At 42.1% G+C, this 21,048-nt stretch overlaps 1 protein-coding gene across 1 annotated transcript in view; it reads left to right on the plus strand.

Annotated features, from left to right (window-relative positions):
- The window catches only part of IGF2BP3 (insulin like growth factor 2 mRNA binding protein 3), a 143,246-nt gene that overhangs the window by 46,702 nt on the left and 75,496 nt on the right, over window positions 1-21,048 (plus strand). The window contains exon 3 of the mRNA XM_069729850.1: window positions 8,092-8,140. Coding sequence (XP_069585951.1) covers window positions 8,092-8,140 — 49 coding nt within the window. The remainder of the gene's footprint in view (window positions 1-8,091; window positions 8,141-21,048) is intronic.

A 21,048-nucleotide genomic window follows, 5' to 3' on the forward strand; every position in this document is an offset into this window, starting at 1 on the left:
AATAATAATAATAATTCTAGGAAACGCACTATAGAAAATGACAAGTTATTCTATGGAAAAACTACACGTACAATTTAACTTGTACCTTTTCCGCTCATTGAAGTCATTGGGTTGTGAAGAGCACAACTTGCACATTCTGAAGCCGCTCAGTTACTTTAAACTGGCTTTACCACATTGTTAGAAAGCATTTGAAATGCATATTCTCCCATTCATCCATGTGCTGTTTTTTTAATGTACGGTAAAAATATAAAAATGCTACAAAGTCCTAAGGTGAACTCTGCCATAAAGGGAACCCACGTCAGTACTATATATGTGCTTGCACCCCCCTCCCCCTCCTCTGTAAAAATTATACCTTCTTTGTAGCAATCCAACTTGCCAATTCATGCAAAGCGTAGAGCAGAAGCCATATGCTAATTAGGCTAAAAGTGCACAGGGGGGCGATCAATGCACTTGGAAGAAGAGGCAGCTTATTGGCTCACCCCAGTGCACTTCCAGGCAGATATGAATGTGGCTTCTACGCTAACGTTCTCATGACTGGCACATCGGCTCTGTACAGAAAGACAAAACCCAAGAAAAAAATAAAATAAAATGAGCATATACCGTAGAAAGTTAAATGGTTATAGTACATGTAAATAACATGGGCTAATCTATTTATACAATTTTAATAAAAAAGACGTAAAATCCATTTCACTGAGATGAGATGTACCCGACCAGAACAATTTGATAAAAAAGCACTGAGTATAGAATGACAGTATTAGGGCAGCACGGTGGCGCAGTGGTTAGCACTGCAGCGTTGCAGCGTTGGGCTCCTGGGTTCAAACCCCATCAAGGATGACATCTGCAAGGAGTTTGTATGTTCTCTCCATGTTTGCGTGGGTTTCCTCCGATACTGATAGGGAATTTAGATTGTGAGCCCCATCGGGGACAGCAATGATAATGTGTGCAAACTGTAAAGTGCTGCAGAATATGTTAGCGCTATATAAAAATAAAGATTATTATTATAGTACTAGATGGTGGCCCGATTCTAACGCATCGGGTATTAGAGTGTATGTATATATGTATATATATATCAGCCATGTAGTGTATATATATATATATATATATAGCAGAGCCATGTAGAATATAGGAGCAACATAGTATATAGCACAGCCACGTAGTATATAACACTGCCCACGTAGTATATAGCAGCCTCGCAGTATATAACACTGCCCACGTACTATATAGCACTGTTAAAAAAAAGAATGAAAATAAAAAAGTTACTCCCCCTCCGACGTCCAGCGATGCTATTTCTATGCACGCGATGCGGCCGCCAGCTTCCATTCCCAGCGATACATTGCGAAATTACCCAGATAACTTAGCGGTCTTGCGAGACCGCTACGTCATCTCGCGAGACCGCAATGCATGGCCCGGAGCGTCGCGATAAGCAGGAAAGGTGACAAGGTGAGTATATCATGATTTTTTTTTTTCTCGCATTTTTAACATTGGATCTTTTTACTATTGATGCTACATAGGCAGCATCAATAGTAAAAAGTTGGTCACACAGGGTTAATAGCAGCGTTAACGGACTGCGTTACACTGCGGCATAACCCAGCCATTAACCGGGTGTGAGCGCTGACTGGAGGGGGCAGTGACAGAGTAGGAAGGGGTGAATTCACGGCCGGACTGTACCCGTCGCTGATTGGTGACGCGGGATTTCCGTGACAGACAGACAGATGGAAGTGCCCCTTAGACGATTATATAGTAGATTGGGTAAATCAATTTTCAACACGTTTTAATGTTTCATTTTGTAATTCTTGTGTTTCTTAAAAAAGGTTTGAAAAGACCATGTCCTGGCAATGTCGCCAGACGTTTTACTGACATCCAATCATTCCTTTATTACTTCTACCAGTTTGAATGTGTTTTGTGAAATGAATGGATAAAAAGAACATGCAAGGTTGCCATATTGCTTGCCCTCCGTAGACTGTAGTAGACCACTGCCACCTGGTGACCGCATTGTTAGCTATTGACACATACTTTTTTTTTTTTCTTTTCTTTTTGGGTGGGCGAGGGAGTGTTACACTGAGTGTATTCACTAGCATTCACCATGCTATGAATTTAGTTTAACCAGATCACTGTAGTTGTCAGTTGTCATAGAGAGTGTTCTGTGCAAGTAATCATGAGATCTGGCGGTGTGGTTTATTCCAAAACACTTCACGTGTCCAGCTAACTTCACCTGAGGCTATGTTCACACACGTTGAAGGCTTCGCCCCCCTTCCCCCCCCCCCCCCCCCACAGGCAAAATCTGCTCTCTTAACAGTAAGAAACTTTTTTTCTCCTGCGTTTTTCTCTTGTGCATGCTGCTAAAGTTTAGTGCAAAAAAAAGAAAAAAATTACTCTGATTCTACTTCATTGGGTTTTGCCACCAAAAACAAAGCAAAAACTGACGCCTTCATTTTTGCGGCGTTTTTATAGCGCTTTTTGCACCACCCAATACTTTCAATGGGTGAAAAATGCTGAAAAAACTCTGAAAGTGGCATTCTGCATTTTGCAAAATTGCACAAAATATTGAGGACAAAAACTACCGTAAACTCTGCATGAGATTTCTGAAGTCTCGTAACTTTGCTGGTACTGTGAAACACAGCTACAATTTGCATAAAAATTCTGTTTTATGTTGTAGAAACTTTTGGGCATCCTTTTCTTATTTATTTGTGACCATTCAAGTTAGGAGAATAAACCAACAAAGAAACATTTTAACATCAGCTCCTAAAGTTCAATTGATTGTACAGGTTTAAAAGATGTGGGAAATATAGGGGAGGACTCGCAACCCCTAATTCCTGCTATATTGTCTCCCTGCTTTGGCTCAAAATAGTGCAAGAAAAACTGCAGTACTGTTTTTTTTTTTTTTTTTGTTTTTCCCCTACAATGTCAACATAACAGATTTATGGCAGAAACGTCGGCAACTGTCATGCTTGACTGCAAAAACAATCTGATTTCACATGTATAAAATTTATATGTAGAGTTGAGTGAATACCGTATGTTCGGAATCGGTCGCCGAATCTGAACTTGCCATATTTGTGCCATATTGGTACCCTATTTGTGCCAAATCTATGCTTGACGATTGATTCCGGACATATTTGCTCATTTCTACTCCCGTTGACGCCGACGTTCAGCGAAAACTGCAAATGCAGTATTTGCCACCAATCGGGACCGAATTTTGAAAATTTTACTCAGCTATAGTTGTATTAAGAGATTTCAGCAATAAATCCCAGTGTGTAGATCCTAAGGCTATGTGCACGCGTTGCCGATTTTGCTGCGGATCTGCATCTGTTTTCCATGCGTTGTACAGTACCATGTGCACGTATGGAAAACAAAATCCACAGTGCACATGCTGTGGGAAAAAAACGCTCGGAAACGCAGCGATGTTTTTTTCCACAGCATGTCAATTCTTTGTGCGGATTCCGCAGCGGTTTAGACCTGCTCCATAATAGGAATCCGCACAAAAACAGCGGGTAATCCGCAGTGCGGTTTACCTGCGAATTTTACAGAAACAGTGCGGAAAAATCCACACGCCAATTCGCAACGTGTCCTCATAGCTTAAGGCTGGGCTGACATGGCATTCTATGTTTTTCTTTAACAACTGACCACTTTCCAAATATAAAAAGTCTGTAGTCCAATATTGTTAAGTGTACAATGCACAGCATTTGTTTTTGTAAAGTTTTTTTGTTTTCTTTTTGGCACCAATGGTATGTGAGGTTTTTTTTTCTAACATGCAGCATTCTTTTGGTATGGCGTTTATTTATTTTTTCTTCATAGCTTTTTTTTCTGTAGCACTTCATAAATTCCAAGTACAAAATGTTGTACCATACAAACCATCTGTTCAAATAATATATGAAGTGTGCATCTCCAATCTCCATTTTTTTTGTTTTAGAATCCGGACTTGTTTGAAATGTAATACTTTGGTTTTTTTTGTGCTGATGAGCCATTCTGTTTCCCTGCATTCTGCCATTTTGACAACTGGCTCAGGCTTTGTGGTCTGTGACTCATGACAATCTCTTCACTGAGAGCGGAGAGAGGCCTCATCATGCACATGTCTGTTTGACATTTCTTCGTAATATGGATATCACAATTATGAAGCCAATAGACCACCACCTCCATAGAATTCGATCTGCTTCCTAAAGTCTACAGTAATGTGTCCTTAGTTTGCTGTAATAACTATTATAATATATGTCTCCATAAAATAAACTACAGGCATATCCTATGTTCCAATTTGTCGAATAAGGTTGGCCATCCCAATAAATAGTTCCACAAAAATAAATAAAACAAAATGTAGAGTATACTGTGGTCATCAGTGAGCTTTTCACTAGCAGGTTGCTAGAAGTTTTGGAAACTTCCATATTTATTATTTGCGTGCCACAAAGATAGTAAAAAGGACACAATGAAAAATGATACAAATTGGTCCAATTTGTTTTGCTCAAGGGGAAACTTAACAATGTACGGTATGTATTCTGTCTTTTGGCTGCAACTAGGTGCACATTTTGGTAGCAAGATTTTCAAGATTAACAATCCTTTTCGCTGCTTTCTAAAAGCACACATTGTTGCATGGGCTACATCTTTCACTTAGAGGGGTTGAACACTTAACAAGAAAAATAACACTTTAGAAGTATATCTAATATGACCTTATAAAGCGTACATACTTTGTAAAGGTGACCTGTTCTTCTGGTATCAACATGGTCACTGCAGTTCAACTTCTTCTGGTCCTGTGATCAAAATTGTAGAGTTTCCTGTGTCAGTACATCATCTGTGTGTTTGCATGTGATGGAGGTCTTGGGTGATGCTATTGTTTGTTTCAGTAGCCTGAGAGGAGCCATGAACAGCCATGACAAAGAGGAGGGCTGGCTCTTACTGAAATGAGCCAGCCAACCCTGGTCTCACACAACACTGACATGTCAAGCATAGGACTGGAAACGGAATTGCCAGAACATTAACTGAGCAGATCCGATGCCTTTTGGTAAAAAAAAAAGTCATAATTTATATAAAACCTAAGTTCTATACAATCAAGTCATGTCTTCCTGAAAGCTTCATGCCTTAATTTCCTATAAAAAAAAAAAACAAAACCCAAAACCTATTTTGTGTGTCTTTCTGTAGTCCTCAGTCTGTTTTTGTTTTATACAGTATAGTACTTTACAAGTCCATGTACTAGTACTTACTGCTGCATAACTCCTGAGGATGGTGGCTTGTGGTTGACAGAATTAGGCTACGTTCACATTAGCGTTGCGTCGGACGCAGCCGCGGCGACGCATCCGTCATGCGCCCCTATATTTAACATGGGGGCACATGGACATGCATTATCTTGCGTTTTGTGACGCATGCGTCATTTTTGGCGCAAGCGTCAGGGCACAGAGGACGCAGCAAGTTGCATTTTTTTTGCGTCCAAAAGCAAGCCAAAAATGGACGCATGCGTCACAAAACCATGCGTTTTTGCATGCGTTTTGCATGCGTTGCGTCGCCGACGCAACACACAACAACGCAAATGTGAACGTAGCCTTACACTTGATACTTTTTGTTTTGTTTTTTTATACTGAAATTTTATGGAACCCATAGGTAAGTCATTATTCACACTTACATTTTCAGAAAACGTGTATGTTATATTTTTTTCTGATTGGTACATCTAGGCGACTACTATAATTTATTTTTTAATGAACATAACGCACCAACCCATTTCCTCAAGTTACAAATGGGCCACACTCCAAACTTAATGACCGTGAAGTTTATTAAACTCAGTCACAAAGTGTATAGTATTAGAACCAAAACCTTTATTAACATAAACGATACAAAATATTAAATATTAAAAAAGTGCCTCAAAAACAGATAAAATTCTATGTCAAAGTAAGCAGCGGGAATTACAGGTATATTACTTTTAGTTTGTTGTATAATTTCTTAATAGTCACCAGACGGACATTTCCTTGTGGTCAATACCACAATCAAACAGTGACTTTACAAAATTACTACCACCTCTATTCACGGTAACTGTTCAAAGACCATATATAACTTCGTGCACAAAATGATCGCTCATTCATCAGTGGGTTAATCCGCACAAGCAGGGTATACCTGAGACTCAAAACCAAAACCCATGGTGAATCTAAATCAGAATGTCACCATCAAGCTTACCTTTAAATATGGTAGATCGGTGGATTTTGATATCTGATTTTGAGGCACTGTTTTAATATTTAATATTTTGTATTGTTTGTTAATAAAGGTTTTGGCTTTAATACTATACACTTCGTGACTGAGTTTAATAAACTTCACGGTGAATATGTTCAAATTTTATTTTTTAAGCCTGGAATCATTGTTTTTGTTTTGTGTTTTTTGTTTGTTTTTTTTTGTCACAGTATTATTCAGTTATAACAGACTACACACTGCAGAAATCTAGCGATCTGATTAAAGTTTGATTTGGGAAAACATTCTCTGATCTCATAGGATGTAATCCAATCTTCACATTGTAGCTAGATGTGTGTAGAACAACCTTTGCCTTTAAATTGCTTTTTCCTGCTTGGAGCCGATTGCGTGTGTATATACCATGTATGTATGTGTATATACAGACATGTATATATAATTTTTTTTAAATGAAAAAATCGTTTGGGGTAATGTCTTGTTTATGCTGTTGTATAATAAGGGAACACTTACAGATTGTTGTTTGTTTGTTTGTTTTTTTTTCTTTTAGGGTATGTGCACATGTTCCGGATTATTTGCGGATTTCCCTAGTTTTTTCAGCGGTATTCCGCAGCAAAAACGCATACATTATGCATCCCATCATTTCCAATGCATTCCGCAATTTTTTTGCACATGTTGCGGATTTTTCTGCAAAAAAAACACATGCGGAAAAATACGCAGCATGTTCATTTAATTTTGCGTATTTTTTTGCGGATTTCCCACTTTATTGAATTGGGAAGCTCCAGAAAAAAAACGCAAAAAATCCACAAACATAAACGGTGCAAAAAAGCGACCAAACCACGAGAAAAACGTGCGTGGATTTTATGCGGAAAATCTCCGGTTTTGCTTAGGAAATTTCCGCATAAAATCCTGACGTGTGCACATAGCCTTACGGTTATTCGTTTGCAGACAGTAATCCACATTATTTTTCCACCACTATTGTACCGAACATGCTGCACACTTTCATTTTCATGCTCTCTCCTACTAACCTGTTGTAGATAAGCAGCCACATGAATCGTTACACAATATTCTCATTAATTACAGTTGATTTGTCGATGTTACAATGTGCAAACATTATACTTGGGCTTGTAAATGTGAATGAGCCTTTTAAATATGGAGTATGTCGTGTATGTCCTAGAAACAATTTTTTTGTGAATTAGAGTAGCGCAAATAAAACCACATCCCTCTTTAATTTCACCGCACACAATTGTTTTACAGGTAATGTGGCTGGAGCAGTAATGTATGTGTGAAATCCGCACCAAACATGTCCCTCTGGCCAACGTACGAAGCAGACTAAATTCATCTGACGTAGTTGGGTATTAATAGTGGAGCATTAATATATTTTTAGAGTAGCAAAAACATTACAATATACATGATATTTGAGCCTGGAATATTCAGTAACGTCTATGTATATTTTGCATGTGCATTCTTGGGAATCCCAGGGAGAATGTGGCATTTCAGGCATTTGCTTGTTCATCTTTTAAATACTGTACAGCAAGTACTTCATTACCACAAATGTCTGGCTGCAAGTTCTCCATAAGAAATGTCTCTGCAGACTCCTTAACCAGTTACACACCAGTCATGAGTCGTGTGCATTGTTGAGTTCTGTAGCCCACCAAAGTAATGATCCCATAAAAGAAAGCATGGCTTGTAGGGAAGGAAAAGGGAGGGGGCTGGACAAATCCTTTTCCCTCCCCAAACATGGGGCGGATGAGGGAGTCCGGTGGATATTGAAGTGAGCTAATTGAATGATTTCAACTTCAAAGACCAAGAATGATAGGAATGCCCCTATAGTTGTATGTGATCGGTTAGCTCATAACCAGTTAAAATATCTTGCTATGAGGTTTGTGCATCCTGTTAACATGATACTTTGTGTTTTTGTTTTTTTTTTCTTTTCTTTAGGAGTCGGAAGCTACAAATTCGAAATATACCACCACATCTGCAGTGGGAGGTAAGGATGCCTTGTGCTTCAAGTTCATTATGTCTTACCTGGCTGTGATGAATTATTTAGTAGTATAAGATGTGTGTATGCATATATAATTTTTTTTTCTTTTTCTCTGTTCATATTTTACACGTATAGACTGATGGCCAGATTCTTCGTTTGCATTTTTCGTTACTTTCTTTTCTTTTTTCAATATTAGTTTTCCCTGACTATTTTTCACCAAGATCATCAAAATGGCACACACGATTCATGAAATTTGCTTTGTTTTTCTCTGCCTGTAGTCCACTATTTGGTCATTATTTAAATCCGTATTTGTTCCACTCCTGATTTTGACTTACAATCAGAGGAAAAGTATAATCGAAAAATGTCACCACTAGGGTGAGCTAATAGCTTCAGTTAAGTCCTTATCCGAATAGCTATAGCTCTTACCAAATAGCTGTATCAGGAACCCGAATACCTGGAGCGCTCCCGATCAGCTGTTCAGCGCCACAGCTGCATGTGTCCTCGTCGTATGACAGTCAGAACACATGCATGGAGAGCCCAACAAGTAGGCTGAGCACTCCAGGTATCCGGGTTCGCGATACAGCTACAGTTATATGAAAAAGTTTGGGCACCCCTATTAATCTTAAGCTTAATTTTTTTTATAAAAATTGTTTTTTTTTTTTTGCAACAGCTATTTCAGTTTCATATATCTAATAACTGTTGGACACTGTAATGTTTCTGCCTTGAAATGAGGTTTATTGTACTAACAGAAAATGTGCAATCTGCATTCAAACAAAATTTGACAAGTGCATAAGTATGGGCACCCCACCAGAAAAGTGACATTAATATTTAGTAGATCCTCCTTTTGCAAAAACAGCCTCTAGTCGCTTCCTGTAGCTTTTAATGAGTTCCTGGATGAAGGTATTTTTGACCATTCCTCTTTACAAAACAATTCCAGTTCAGTTAAGTTTGATGGTCGCCTGTTGTGAATTCTGTGGCCAAGCTCCCTCCTGTGGTCGTGAGTGGTACTTCGGCTGGTTCTGTCTATGAGCTTCCTTTGGTGGATGAGAGTGGTACTGCGGCTTCTGATTTTCCTTCCTCAGGTGATGAGGTTAAGTCGTTAGGTGCTGCTCTATTTAACTCCACCTAGTGCTTTGATCCTGGCCTCCAGTCAATGTTCTAGTATTGGTCTTGCTTCCTCCTGGATCGTTCCTGTGGCCTGTCTATCCTGCATAAGCTAAGTTTTGCTTGTGTCATTTTTGTTTGCTGTTTTTTCTGTCCAGCTTGCTATATTGGTTTTTCTTGCTTGCTGGAAGCTCTGGGACGCAGAGGGAGCACCTCCGTGCCGTTAGTCGGTGCGGAGGGTCTTTTTGCCCCCTCTGCGTGGTTGTTTGTAGGGTTTTGTGTTGGCCGCAAAGCTATCTTTCCTATCCTCGGTCTATTCAGTAAGGCGGGCCTCACTTTGCTAAAATCTATTTCATCTCTGCGTTTGTATTTTCATCTCCACTCAGTCATTATATGTGGGGGGCTGCCTTTTCCTTTGGGGTATTTCTCTGAGGCAAGGTAGGCTTATTTTTCTATCTTCAGGGCTAGTTAGTTTCTCAGGCTGTGCCGAGTTGCATAGGGAGCGTTAGGCACAATCCACGGCTACCTCTAGTATGGTATGATAGGATTAGGGATTGCGGTCAGCAGAGTTTCCACGTCTCAGAGCTCGTCCTATGTTAGTAACTATCAGGTCACTTGTGTGCTCTTAACTGGAGGCCCAAAGTACTAATGCTTCTCAATAGAGGGAAAAGAGAAGTTCTGAGACCATTTTTTTTTCTTTGCACTGTGTTCTGTCTTTCTTTTCCCCTTTACATCAGGGTGGTTCTGAACACAGGTGTGGACATGGACATTCAGGGTCTGTTCTCTTTGATGGATAATCTCGCTATAAATGTACAGAATATTCAAGATTTAGTATTTCAGAATCCTATGTTAGAACCTAAAATTCCTATTCCTGAGTTATTTTCTGGAGATAGAACTAAGTTTTTGAATTTTAAAAATAATTGTAAACTATTTCTGGCTTTGAAACCCCGCTCCTCTGGTGACCCAGTTCAACAAGTTAAGATCATTATTTCTTTATTACGTGGCGACCCTCAAGACTGGGCATTTTCCCTTGCGCCAGGAGATCCTGCATTATGTAATATTGATGCGTTTTTTCTGGCGCTCGGATTGCTGTACGATGAACCTAATTCAGTGGATCAGGCAGAGAAAAATTTGCTGGCTCTGTGTCAGGGTCAGGATGAGATGGAGGTATATTGTCAGAAGTTTAGAAAGTGGTCTGTGCTCACTCAATGGAATGAATGTGCGCTGGCAGCTATTTTCAGAAAGGGTCTCTCTGAAGCCCTTAAGGATGTCATGGTGGGATTTCCTATGCCTGCTGGTCTGAATGAGTCTATGTCTTTGACCATTCAGATCGGTCGACGCTTGCGTGAGCATAAATCTGTGCACCATTTGGCGGTATTATCTGAGCATAAACCTGAGCCTATGCAGTGCGATAGGACTTTGACCAGAGCTGAAAGGCAAGAACACAGACGTCAGAATGGGCTGTGTTTCTACTGTGGTGATTCCACTCATGCTATCTCCGATTGTCCTAAGCGCACTAAGCGGTTCGCTAGGTCTGCCACCATTGGTACGGTACAGTCGAAATTTCTTTTGTCCGTTACTTTGATCTGCTCTTTGTCATCCTATTCTGTCATGGCATTTGTGGATTCAGGCGCTGCCCTGAATTTGATGGACTTGGAGTTTGCCAGGCGCTGTGGGTTTGTCTTGGAGCCCTTGCAGTGTCCTATTCCATTGAGAGGAATTGATGCTACGCCTTTGGCCAAGAATAAGCCTCAGTATTGGACCCAGCTGACTATGTGCATGGCTCCTGCGCACCAGGAGGATATTCGCTTTCTGGTGTTGCATAATCTGCATGATGTGGTCGTGTTGGGGTTGCCTTGGCTACAAATCCATAACCCAGTATTTGGTTGGAAATCTGTCTGTGTCCAGCTGGGGTTGTCAGGGGGTACATGGTGATGTTCCATTTCTGTCTATGTCATCATCCACCCCTTCTGAGGTCCCAGAGTTCTTGTCTGATTACCGGGATGTATTCGATGAGCCCAAGTCCAATGCCCTATCTCCGCATAGGGATTGTGATTGTGCTATCAATTTGATTCCTGGTAGTAAGTTTCCTAAAGGTCGACTGTTTAATTTATCTGTACCTGAGCACGCCGCTATGCGGAGTTACGTGAAGGAGTCTTTGGAGAAGGGTCATATTCGCCCGTCATCGTCGCCATTGGGAGCGGGGTTCTTTTTTGTGGCCAAGAAGGATGGTTCGCTGAGACCTTGTATTGATTACCGCCTTCTAAATAAAATACGGTCAAATTTCAGTACCCCTTGCCGCTGCTGTCTGATTTGTTTGCTCGGATTAAGGGGGCTAGTTGGTTCACCAAGATAGATCTTCGTGGTGCATATAATCTTGTGTGTATTAAACGGGGCGATGAATGGAAAACAGCATTTAATACGCCCGAAGGTCATTTTGAGTACCTGGTTATGCCATTCGGACTTGCCAATGCTCCATCAGTGTTTCAGTCCTTTATGCATGACATCTTCCGAGAGTACCTGGATAAATTCCTGATTGTATACTTGGATGATATTTTGGTCTTCTCGGATGATTGGGAGTCTCATGTGAAGCAGGTCAGAATGGTGTTCCAGGTCCTGCGTGCTAATTCTTTGTGAAGGGGTCAAAGTGTCTCTTTGGTGTTCAGAAGGTTTCATTTTTGGGGTTCTTTTTTTCTCCTTCTACTATCGAGATGGACCCTGTTAAAGTTCAGGCCATTTATGATTGGACTCAGCCAACATCTCTGAAGAGTCTGCAGAAGTTCCTGGGCTTTGCTAATTTTTATCGTCGCTTCATCAGTAATTTTTCTAGTATTGCTAAACCGTTGACTGATTTAACCAAGAAGGGTGCTGATGTGGTCAATTGGTCTTCTGCTGCTGTGGAAGCTTTTCAGGAGTTGAAGCGTCGTTTTTCTTCTGCCCCTGTGTTGTGCCAACCAGATGTTTCGCTTCCGTTCCAGGCCGAGGTTGATGCTTCTGAAATTGGAGCAGGGGCTGTTTTGTCGCAGAGAAGTTCTGATTGCTCGGTGATGAAACCATGCGCCTTCTTTTCCAGGAAATTTTCGCCTGCTGAGCGAAATTATGATGTTGGCAATCGAGAGTTGCTAGCCATGAAGTGGGCATTCGAGGAGTGGCGTCATTGGCTTGAAGGAGCTAAGCATCGCGTGGTGGTCTTGACTGATCACAAGAACTTGACTTATCTCGAGTCTGCCAAACGGTTGAATCCTAGACAGGCTCGTTGGTCGCTGTTTTTCTCCCGTTTTGACTTTGTGGTTTTGTACCTTCCGGGCTCTAAAAATGTGAAGGCGGATGCCCTGTCTAGGAGTTTTGTGCCCGATTCTCCGGGTTTGCCTGAGCCGGTGGGTATTCTCAAAGAGGGGGTAATTTTGTCTGCCATCTCCCCTGATTTGCGGCGGGTGCTGCAAAAATTTCAGGCTAATAGACCTGACCGTTGCCCAGCAGAGAGACTGTTTGTCCCTGATAGGTGGACGAATAAAGTTATCTCTGAGGTTCATTGTTCGGTGTTGGCTGGTCATCCTGGAATCTTTGGTACCAGAGATTTGGTGGCTAGATCCTTTTGGTGGCTGTCTCTGTCACGGGATATGCGTTCTTTTGTGCAGTCCTGTGGGATTTGTGCTCGGTCTAAGCCCTGCTGTTCTCGTGCCAGTGGGTTGCTTTTGCCCTTGCCGGTCCCGAAGAGGCCTTGGACACATCTCTATGGATTTTATTTCGGATCTCCCCGTCTCTCAAAGGATGTCGGTCATTTGGGTGGTTTGTGATCGCTTCTCTAAGATGGTCCATTTGGTGCCCTTGTCTAAATTGCCTTCCTCCTCTGATTTGGTGCCATTGTTTTTCCAGCATGTGGTTCGTTTACATGGCATTCCAAAGAACATCGTTTCTGACAGAGGTTCCCGGTTTGTTTCGAGGTTTTGGCGAGCCTTTTGTGCTAGGATGGGCATTGATTTGTCTTTTTCCTCTGCTTTCCATCCTCAGACAAATGGCCAGACTGAACGAACCAATCAGACCTTGGAAACACATCTGAGATGTTTTGTTTCTGCTGATCAGGATGATTGGGTGTCCTTTTTGCCTTTGGCTGAGTTCGCCCTTAATAATCGGGCCAGCTCGGCTACTTTGGTTTCGCCGTTTTTCTGCAATTCTGGGTTCCACCCTCGTTTCTCTTCAGGGCAGGTTGAGTCTTCGGACTGTCCTGGTGTGGATACTGTGGTGGATAGGTTGCAGCAGATTTGGACTCATGTAGTTGACAATTTGACTTTGTCCCAGGAGAAGGCTCAACGTTTCGCTAACCGCAGGCGCTGTATGGGTCCCCGACTTCGTGTGGGGGATTTGATTTGGTTGTCATCTCGTTATATTCCTATGAAGGTTTCCTCTCCTAAGTTTAAGCCTCGTTTCATTGGTCCATATAGGATTTCTGAGGTTCTTAATCCTGTGTCTTTTCGTTTGACTCTTCCAGCTTCTTTTTCCATCCATAACGTGTTCCATAGGTCATTGTTGCGGAGATACGTGGCACCTGTGGTTCCATCTATTGATCCTCCTGCTCCGGTTTTGGTTGAAGGGGAGTTGGAGTATATAGTGGAGAAGATTTTGGATTCCCGTGTTTCGAGACGGAAACTCCAGTATCTGGTTAAGTGGAAAGGTTATGGTCAGGAAGATAATTCCTGGGTCTTTGCCTCTGATGTCCATGCTGCCGATCTGGTTCGTGCCTTTCATGTGGCTTATCCTGGTCGGCCTGGGGGCTCTGGTGAGGGTTCAGTGACCCCTCCTCAAGGGGGGTACTGTTGTGAATTCTGTGGCCAAGCTCCCTCCTGTGGTCGTGAGTGGTACTTCGGCTGGTTCTGTCTATGAGCTTCCTTTGGTGGATGAGAGTGGTACTGCGGCTTCTGAGTTTCCTTCCTAAGGTGATGAGGTTAAGTCGTTAGGTGCTGCTCTATTTAACTCCACCTAGTGCTTTGATCCTGGCCTCCAGTCAATGTTCTAGTATTGGTCTTGCTTCCTCCTGGATCGTTCCTGTGGCCTGTCTATCCTGCATAAGCTAAGTTTTGCTTGTGTCATTTTTGTTTGCTGTTTTTTCTGTCCAGCTTGCTATATTGGTTTTTCTTGCTTGCTGGAAGCTCTGGGACGCAGAGGGAGCACCTCCGTACCGTTAGTCGGTGCGGAGGGTCTTTTTGCCCCCTCTGCGTGGTTGTTTGTAGGGTTTTGTGTTGACCGCAAAGCTATCTTTCCTATCCTCGGTCTATTCAGTAAGTCGGGCCTCACTTTGCTAAAATCTATTTCATCTCTGCGTTTGTATTTTCATCGCAACTCAGTCATTATATGTGGGGGGCTGCCTTTTCCTTTGGGGTATTTCTCTGAGGCAAGGTAGGCTTATTTTTCTGTCTTCAGGGCTAGTTGGTTTCTCAGGCTGTGCTGAGTTGCATAGGGAGCGTTAAGCACAATCCACGGCTACCTCTAGTGTGGTATGATAGGATTAGGGATTGCGGTCAGCAGAGTTTCCACGTCTCAGAGCTCGTCCTATGTTAGTAACTATCAGGTCACTTGTGTGCTCTTAACCACTAGGTCCATTGTGGTTCTGAATTACCTGTTCATAACAGTCGCCGAGCATGGACAGCCCTCTTCAAATGATCCCACAGATGTTCAATGATATTCAGGTATGGGGACTGGGATGGCCATTCCAGAACAGTGTAATTGTTCCTCTGCATGAATGCCTGAGTAGATTTGGAACGGTGTTTTGGATCATTGTCTTGCTGAAAGATCCATCCCCTGCATAACTTCACTGATTCATGAACATTATTGTCAAGAATCTGCTGATACTGAGAGGAATCCATGCGTCCCTCAACTTTAACAAGATTCCCGGTGCCGGCATTGGCCACACAGTCCCCAAGCATGATGGAACCTCCACCAAATTTTACTGTGGGTAGCAAGTTTTTCTTGGAATGCTGTGTTTTTTGGCCGCCATGCATAACGCCTTTTTGTATGACCAAACAACTCAATCTTGGTTTCATCAGTCCACAGGACATTCTTCCAAAAAAAAATTGGCTTCTCCAAATGTGCCTTTGCATACCTCAGCCGACTCTGCTTGTGGCGTGCTTGCAGAAACTGCTTCTTTCGCATCACTCTCCCATACAGCTTCTCCTTGTGCAAAGTGCGTTGTATAGTTGACCGATGCACAGTGACACCATCTGCAGCAAGTTGATGCTGCAGCTCTCTGGAGGTGGTTTGCGGATTGCCCTTGACTGATCTCACCATTCTTCTTCTCTGCCTTTCTGATGTTTTTCTTGGCCTGCCACTTCTGGCCTTAACAAGAACTGTACCTGTGTTCTTCCATTTCCTTACTGTGTTCCTCACAGTGGAAATTGACAGGTTAAATCTCTGAGACAGCTTTTTGTATCCTTCCCCTGAACAACTATGTTGAATAATCTTTGTTTTCAGATCATTAGACCGTTGTTTTGAGGAGCCCATGATGCCACTCTTCAGAGGAGATTCAAACAGGAGAACAACTTGCTAGTGGCCACTTTAAGTAGCTTTTCTCATGATTGCATACACCTGGCTATGAAGTTCAAAGCTCAATGAGGTTAGAAAACCAAAAAAAGTGCTTTAGTAAGTCAGTAAAAAGTAGGTATGAGTATTTAAAACAAGAAAATGATAAGGGTGCCCATACTTATGCACCCGTCAAATTTTGTTGGAATGCAGATTGCACATTTTCTGTACAATAAACCTCATTTCAAGGCAGAAACATTACTGTGTCCAACAGTTATTAGATATATGAAACTGAAATAGCCGTTGCAAAAAAAACTATTTTAGCTTAAGATTAATAGGGGTGCCCAAACTTTTTCATATAACTGAATTCGGTAAGCGCTATAGCTATTTGAATAATGACCTGTCCGAAGCTATTCGCTCATCCTAAGGCTACTTTTCACACATCAGTTTTTTGCCTTCAGGCATAATCCGTCATTTTTTTTTAATTATTATTTATTATTTTTTTTTTTTTTTAACTTTAACTGATCTGGTGCGAATTGTGAAAAACTGATGCGCCGGATCCGTTTTTTTGCTGGATCCGTTTTTTTGTTTACCGGGCATAGAGTTTGGACTTCCTGTTCCGGAGAGGGAGAGCGAGATGAAACATGTGGCCATCAGGCGCTAATACAACTGAGGAAAACGGATCCGGAGGAAACAAAACTATCAGTTTTTGTTCAAAACTCGCCGGATTGTTCCTGACGGCAAAAACCTGATGTGTGCAAGTAGCCTTAATCACCACTTCTTCTGCATTTTTCACCCACTCCTGGTTTTGGCTTATAAAAATACTGAATGTGTGAAAGGGACGTAAAACTGTTTTGTGACTATTTTAGCTCAAAAAGTCGCACATTTTGCAACATGTCAACAAAAAATTTGCACCAAATTGGCTGGCACACATAAAATCTTTCCAAAGACGGACTGGAGTAGCATTGCAGCAAATTTTGTGACCTTTTCCAAAAAAAATTCTGGTAAATGCATCTGAAAAAGCCATTATGATGTGAAAATCCGAAAACAAACTAAACGATAAAAAGACAGTTTTGAAGAAAAAAAAGTTTGACAAACTTATTGAAAATTATAAAGTTGTTAATTGACAAATATTAACGTAAAAAAACAAACAGGTGGAAATGCAATAATGAATCAGACTCAGGTTTTTTTAAGCTTTTTTTTTTTTGGAAGTTTCTTGTCCATAGTAGCAATCCCTTGTGTTTGTAGTAATTGCCAGCAGTTGAATGTTTTTGTTAAATTCCAGGGCTGTGGAGTCAGTAAGCCAAACCTCCGACTCTTCAATTTCCCTGACTCCGACCCCACAGCCCTGCCTCACTACTAAGCCTGTACATAAAGTGCAGCACAGATTCATCTCAACTACGACCTCACAGCACTGGTCACTACTGAGCATGTACATAAAGTGCAGCACAGATTCATCTCCACTAAAAGCCGAGATCCTTAGATCAGGAACAGAACAGACATTTATAGGACATTTTATAACTTTCCCACATTATTATGAAAACCCTACAGAACAACCTGCATCGCCCCACTGAACCCAATTTATTATATATTTTAGGAGTTGGTCCATTTTATACCGACTCCACCAAAGTGGACACTGACTCCACAGCCCTGTGTGAAACATCAATTTTTTTTTTCTTAACTTCTCACCTGTTAGCATATATAGTGGGCTTTCTCTTCTATTTATAATACCTGAATATTGGAATAATGTAAGTTGTGTATTTGTATTCTATCCCTGGAGCGACACTTGTCAGCTTTTGTCACAAAGTTGCACATTTTAAGGGGATTGTCCAGGTTAGGCAGGAAAGTCTGCAGTCACTCTGTGAATCCTTGCAGCATGCATAGTGCAGGCGGCCGTCAAAATGCTCTGGTGCCGGCAGCGAGACTAATCGGTCAGGTAATCACATGTATGTGATACTTCTGGCCACATTCTGACTAATGTGCGTGACCTCTCTCAATTCACTTGTATTGCACGTTGGAGAATCCTGATGGTACGCAATGTGAGTTTTCACAAGTCTAGCCACATAGTGACTGTAGACTTGTAAATCCTCACATTGCATCCTGTCAAAATTCTTCAGCGCTGAATACAAGGGAAGGAACCAGCCCTTTTATCTTGAACGCAAATACATGAAAATGTCTTCCCTTGGAATATTTACTTTAGTAGAAGTGATATTTTATATTTCCAGGAGATGAGATGGTGTTTATACTCATTTGCTCAACTGTTAAACCAATTGCAAGCTTTCCTTTTGTGGTGGTTGTAGTATTCATATAAAAAGGCTGGTTTTATACCCAGTGTTATGCTTTGTAAATAGCATAAAAGCATATTTCAGACAATCTGCCATGGTGTGAGTATGTTCTTACAACCACTGACGGGCATACTACTTGACTTGCTACGGCCAGTTTGGAAACATTTGTGTCTTCAGCTGTGATGGGTCTATGGGAAGAAACTGATTTAGCTGGCCATAAACTAGTGAGTTAAAATGCTGAATTGCTGATGGTTCTTTGGCTGGTATGCACATCTGTTGTTTGGCATCCCCACTCTTCAGCGACTGCTCACTACAATGATAAAAAAAATCCAATATCATGAGTCTTCAATAGAATTGGTCGGTATATTTTACTCTAGTTTATTATAAAATGTCACCAACAGTCTGCAGAAAATAGTCTAAATTAGCGTTTTTAACAATTTTGCTAGGCAGATTGGGAAGATAGTGAACAAGTGAGGCCGCCGTCACACTTGCGAGTTTTACGGACGTAAGAGCGCAGAAACGACGTCCGTAAAACTCGCAAACGTACGGCACAATTATTCTCTATGCCCCTGCTCCTATCTGCCGTATTAAACTGATCCGTATTATACGGCTTTCTACGGCCGTAGAAAATCGCAGCATGCTGCGTTTGTCACCGTACTGCGCAAGAAATACGCCAATGAAAGTCTATGGAAGCGTGAAAAATACGGATTACACACGGACAAGCAGTGTGACTTGCAAGAAATACGCAGCGGTGTTGGAGAGAAAAGCCGTCAATTCATTGCGGTGTACAGTAAAATCACACTGACAGCTTCCAGTCCAAAAGGTAGAATAAATGTGTACACATAGAATAGGTATATATATATATATATATATATATATATATATATATATATATTCAGTGAGACACATATGTATATATATTAATATTTATTCCAGCGCTATACAGCTTGAAAGCCGGTAATTCAATTGCCGGTTTTTTCTTTCTCCTTCCTAAACCCGACATGATGTGAGACATGGTTTACATATAGTAAACCATGTCTTCTCTCCATTTTTTTTGCAGATTCCACACTACTAATGTCAGTAGTGTGTATCTGCAAAATTTGGCCGTTCTGTCTACTAAATTAAAGGGTTAAATGGCGGAAAAAATTGGCGTGGGCGCCCGTGCAATTTTCTCCGCCAGAGTGGTAAAGCCAGTGACTGAGGGCAGATATTAATAGCCTGGAGAGGGTCCACGGTTATTGCCCCCCCCCCCCTGGCTAAAAACATCTGCCCCCAGCCACCCCAGAAAAGGCACATCTGGAAGATGCGCCTATTCTGGCACTTGGCCACTCTCTTCCCATTCCCGTGTAGCGGTGGGATATGGGGTAATGAAGGGTTAATGCCACCTTGCTATTGTAAGGTGACATTAAGCCAAATTAATAAGAGAGGCGTCAATTATGACACCTATCCATTATTAATCCAATTGTAGTAAAGGGTTAAATAAAACACAAACACATTATTTAAAATTATTTTAATGAAATAAAAACAATGGTTGTTGGAGTATTTTATTCTACGCCCAATCCAGTCACTGAAGACCCTTGTTCTGTAACAAAAAAAACATAATAAACCAACAATATCCTTACCCTCCGCAGATCTGTAACGTCCAACGATGTAAATCCATCTGAAGCGGTTAAAATAATTTGCATCCACGAGCTTTGCTAATGCAACGATGCTCATGGCTGCAAAAACCCCGGAAAATGAAGGTAAAGTAGGTCAATGACCTATATTTACCTTCATTTGCGGTGAGGCGCCCTCTGCTGGCTGTTCCTAGATCGTGGGAACTTTCCTAGAAAGCTCCCAGGCTCGAGTTCATAAGAGGGCGCCCTCTGCTGGTTGTCCTCATATGACCTATATACCGTATATACTCGAGTATAAGCCGACCCGAGTATAAGCCGACCCCCCTAATTTTGCCACAAAAAACTGGGAAAACTTATTGACTCGAGTATAAGCCTAGGGTGGAAATGCAGCAACTACCGGTGAATTTCAAAAATAAAAATAGATCATTATTTCCCCATAGCTGTGCCATATAGTGCTCTACACCATTCATATTTCCCCATAGCTGTGCCCCATATAGTGCTCTGCACCGTTCACTGTGCCCCCTAGCTGTGCCATATACAGTGCTCTGCACCGTTCACTGTGCCCCATAGCTGTGCCATATACGGTGCTCTGCACCGTTCACTGTGCCCCATAGCTGTGCCATATACGGTGCTCTGCACCGTTCACTGTGCCCCCTAGCTGTGCCATATACAGTGCTCTGCACCGTTCACTGTGCCCCATAGCTGTGCCATATACAGTGCTCTGCACCGTTCACTGTGCCCCATAGCTGTGCCATATACAGTGCTCTGCACCGTTCATTGTGCCCCCTAGCTGTGCCATATACGGTGCTCTGCACCGTTCACTGTGCCCCATAGCTGTGCCATATACAGTGCTCTGCACCGTTCACTGTGCCCCATAGCTGTGCCATATACGGTGCTCTGCACCGTTCACTGTGCCCCATAGCTGTGCCATATACGGTGCTCTGCACCGTTCACTGTGCCCCCTAGCTGTGCCATATACAGTGCTCTGCACCGTTCACTGTGCCCCATAGCTGTGCCATATACAGTGCTCTGCACCGTTCACTGTGCCCCATAGCTGTGCCATATACAGTGCTCTGCACCGTTCATTGTGCCCCCTAGCTGTGCCATATACGGTGCTCTGCACCGTTCATTGTGCCCCCTAGCTGTGCCTTATACGGTGCTCCGCACCGTTCATTGTGCCCCCTAGCTGTGCCTTATACGGTGCTCTGCACCGTTCACTGTGCCCCCTAGCTGTGCCTTATACGGTGCTCCGCACCGTTCACTGTGCCCCCTAGCTGTGCCATATAGTGCTCTGCACCGTTCATTGTGCCCCCTAGCTGTGCCTTATACGGTGCTCTGCACCGTTCATTGTGCCCCCTAGCTGTGCCTTATACGGTGCTCTGCACCGTTCACTGTG

This window comes from Ranitomeya imitator, chromosome 6 (assembly GCF_032444005.1).
Source record: "Ranitomeya imitator isolate aRanImi1 chromosome 6, aRanImi1.pri, whole genome shotgun sequence".
NCBI classification, from domain to species: domain Eukaryota; kingdom Metazoa; phylum Chordata; class Amphibia; order Anura; family Dendrobatidae; genus Ranitomeya; species Ranitomeya imitator.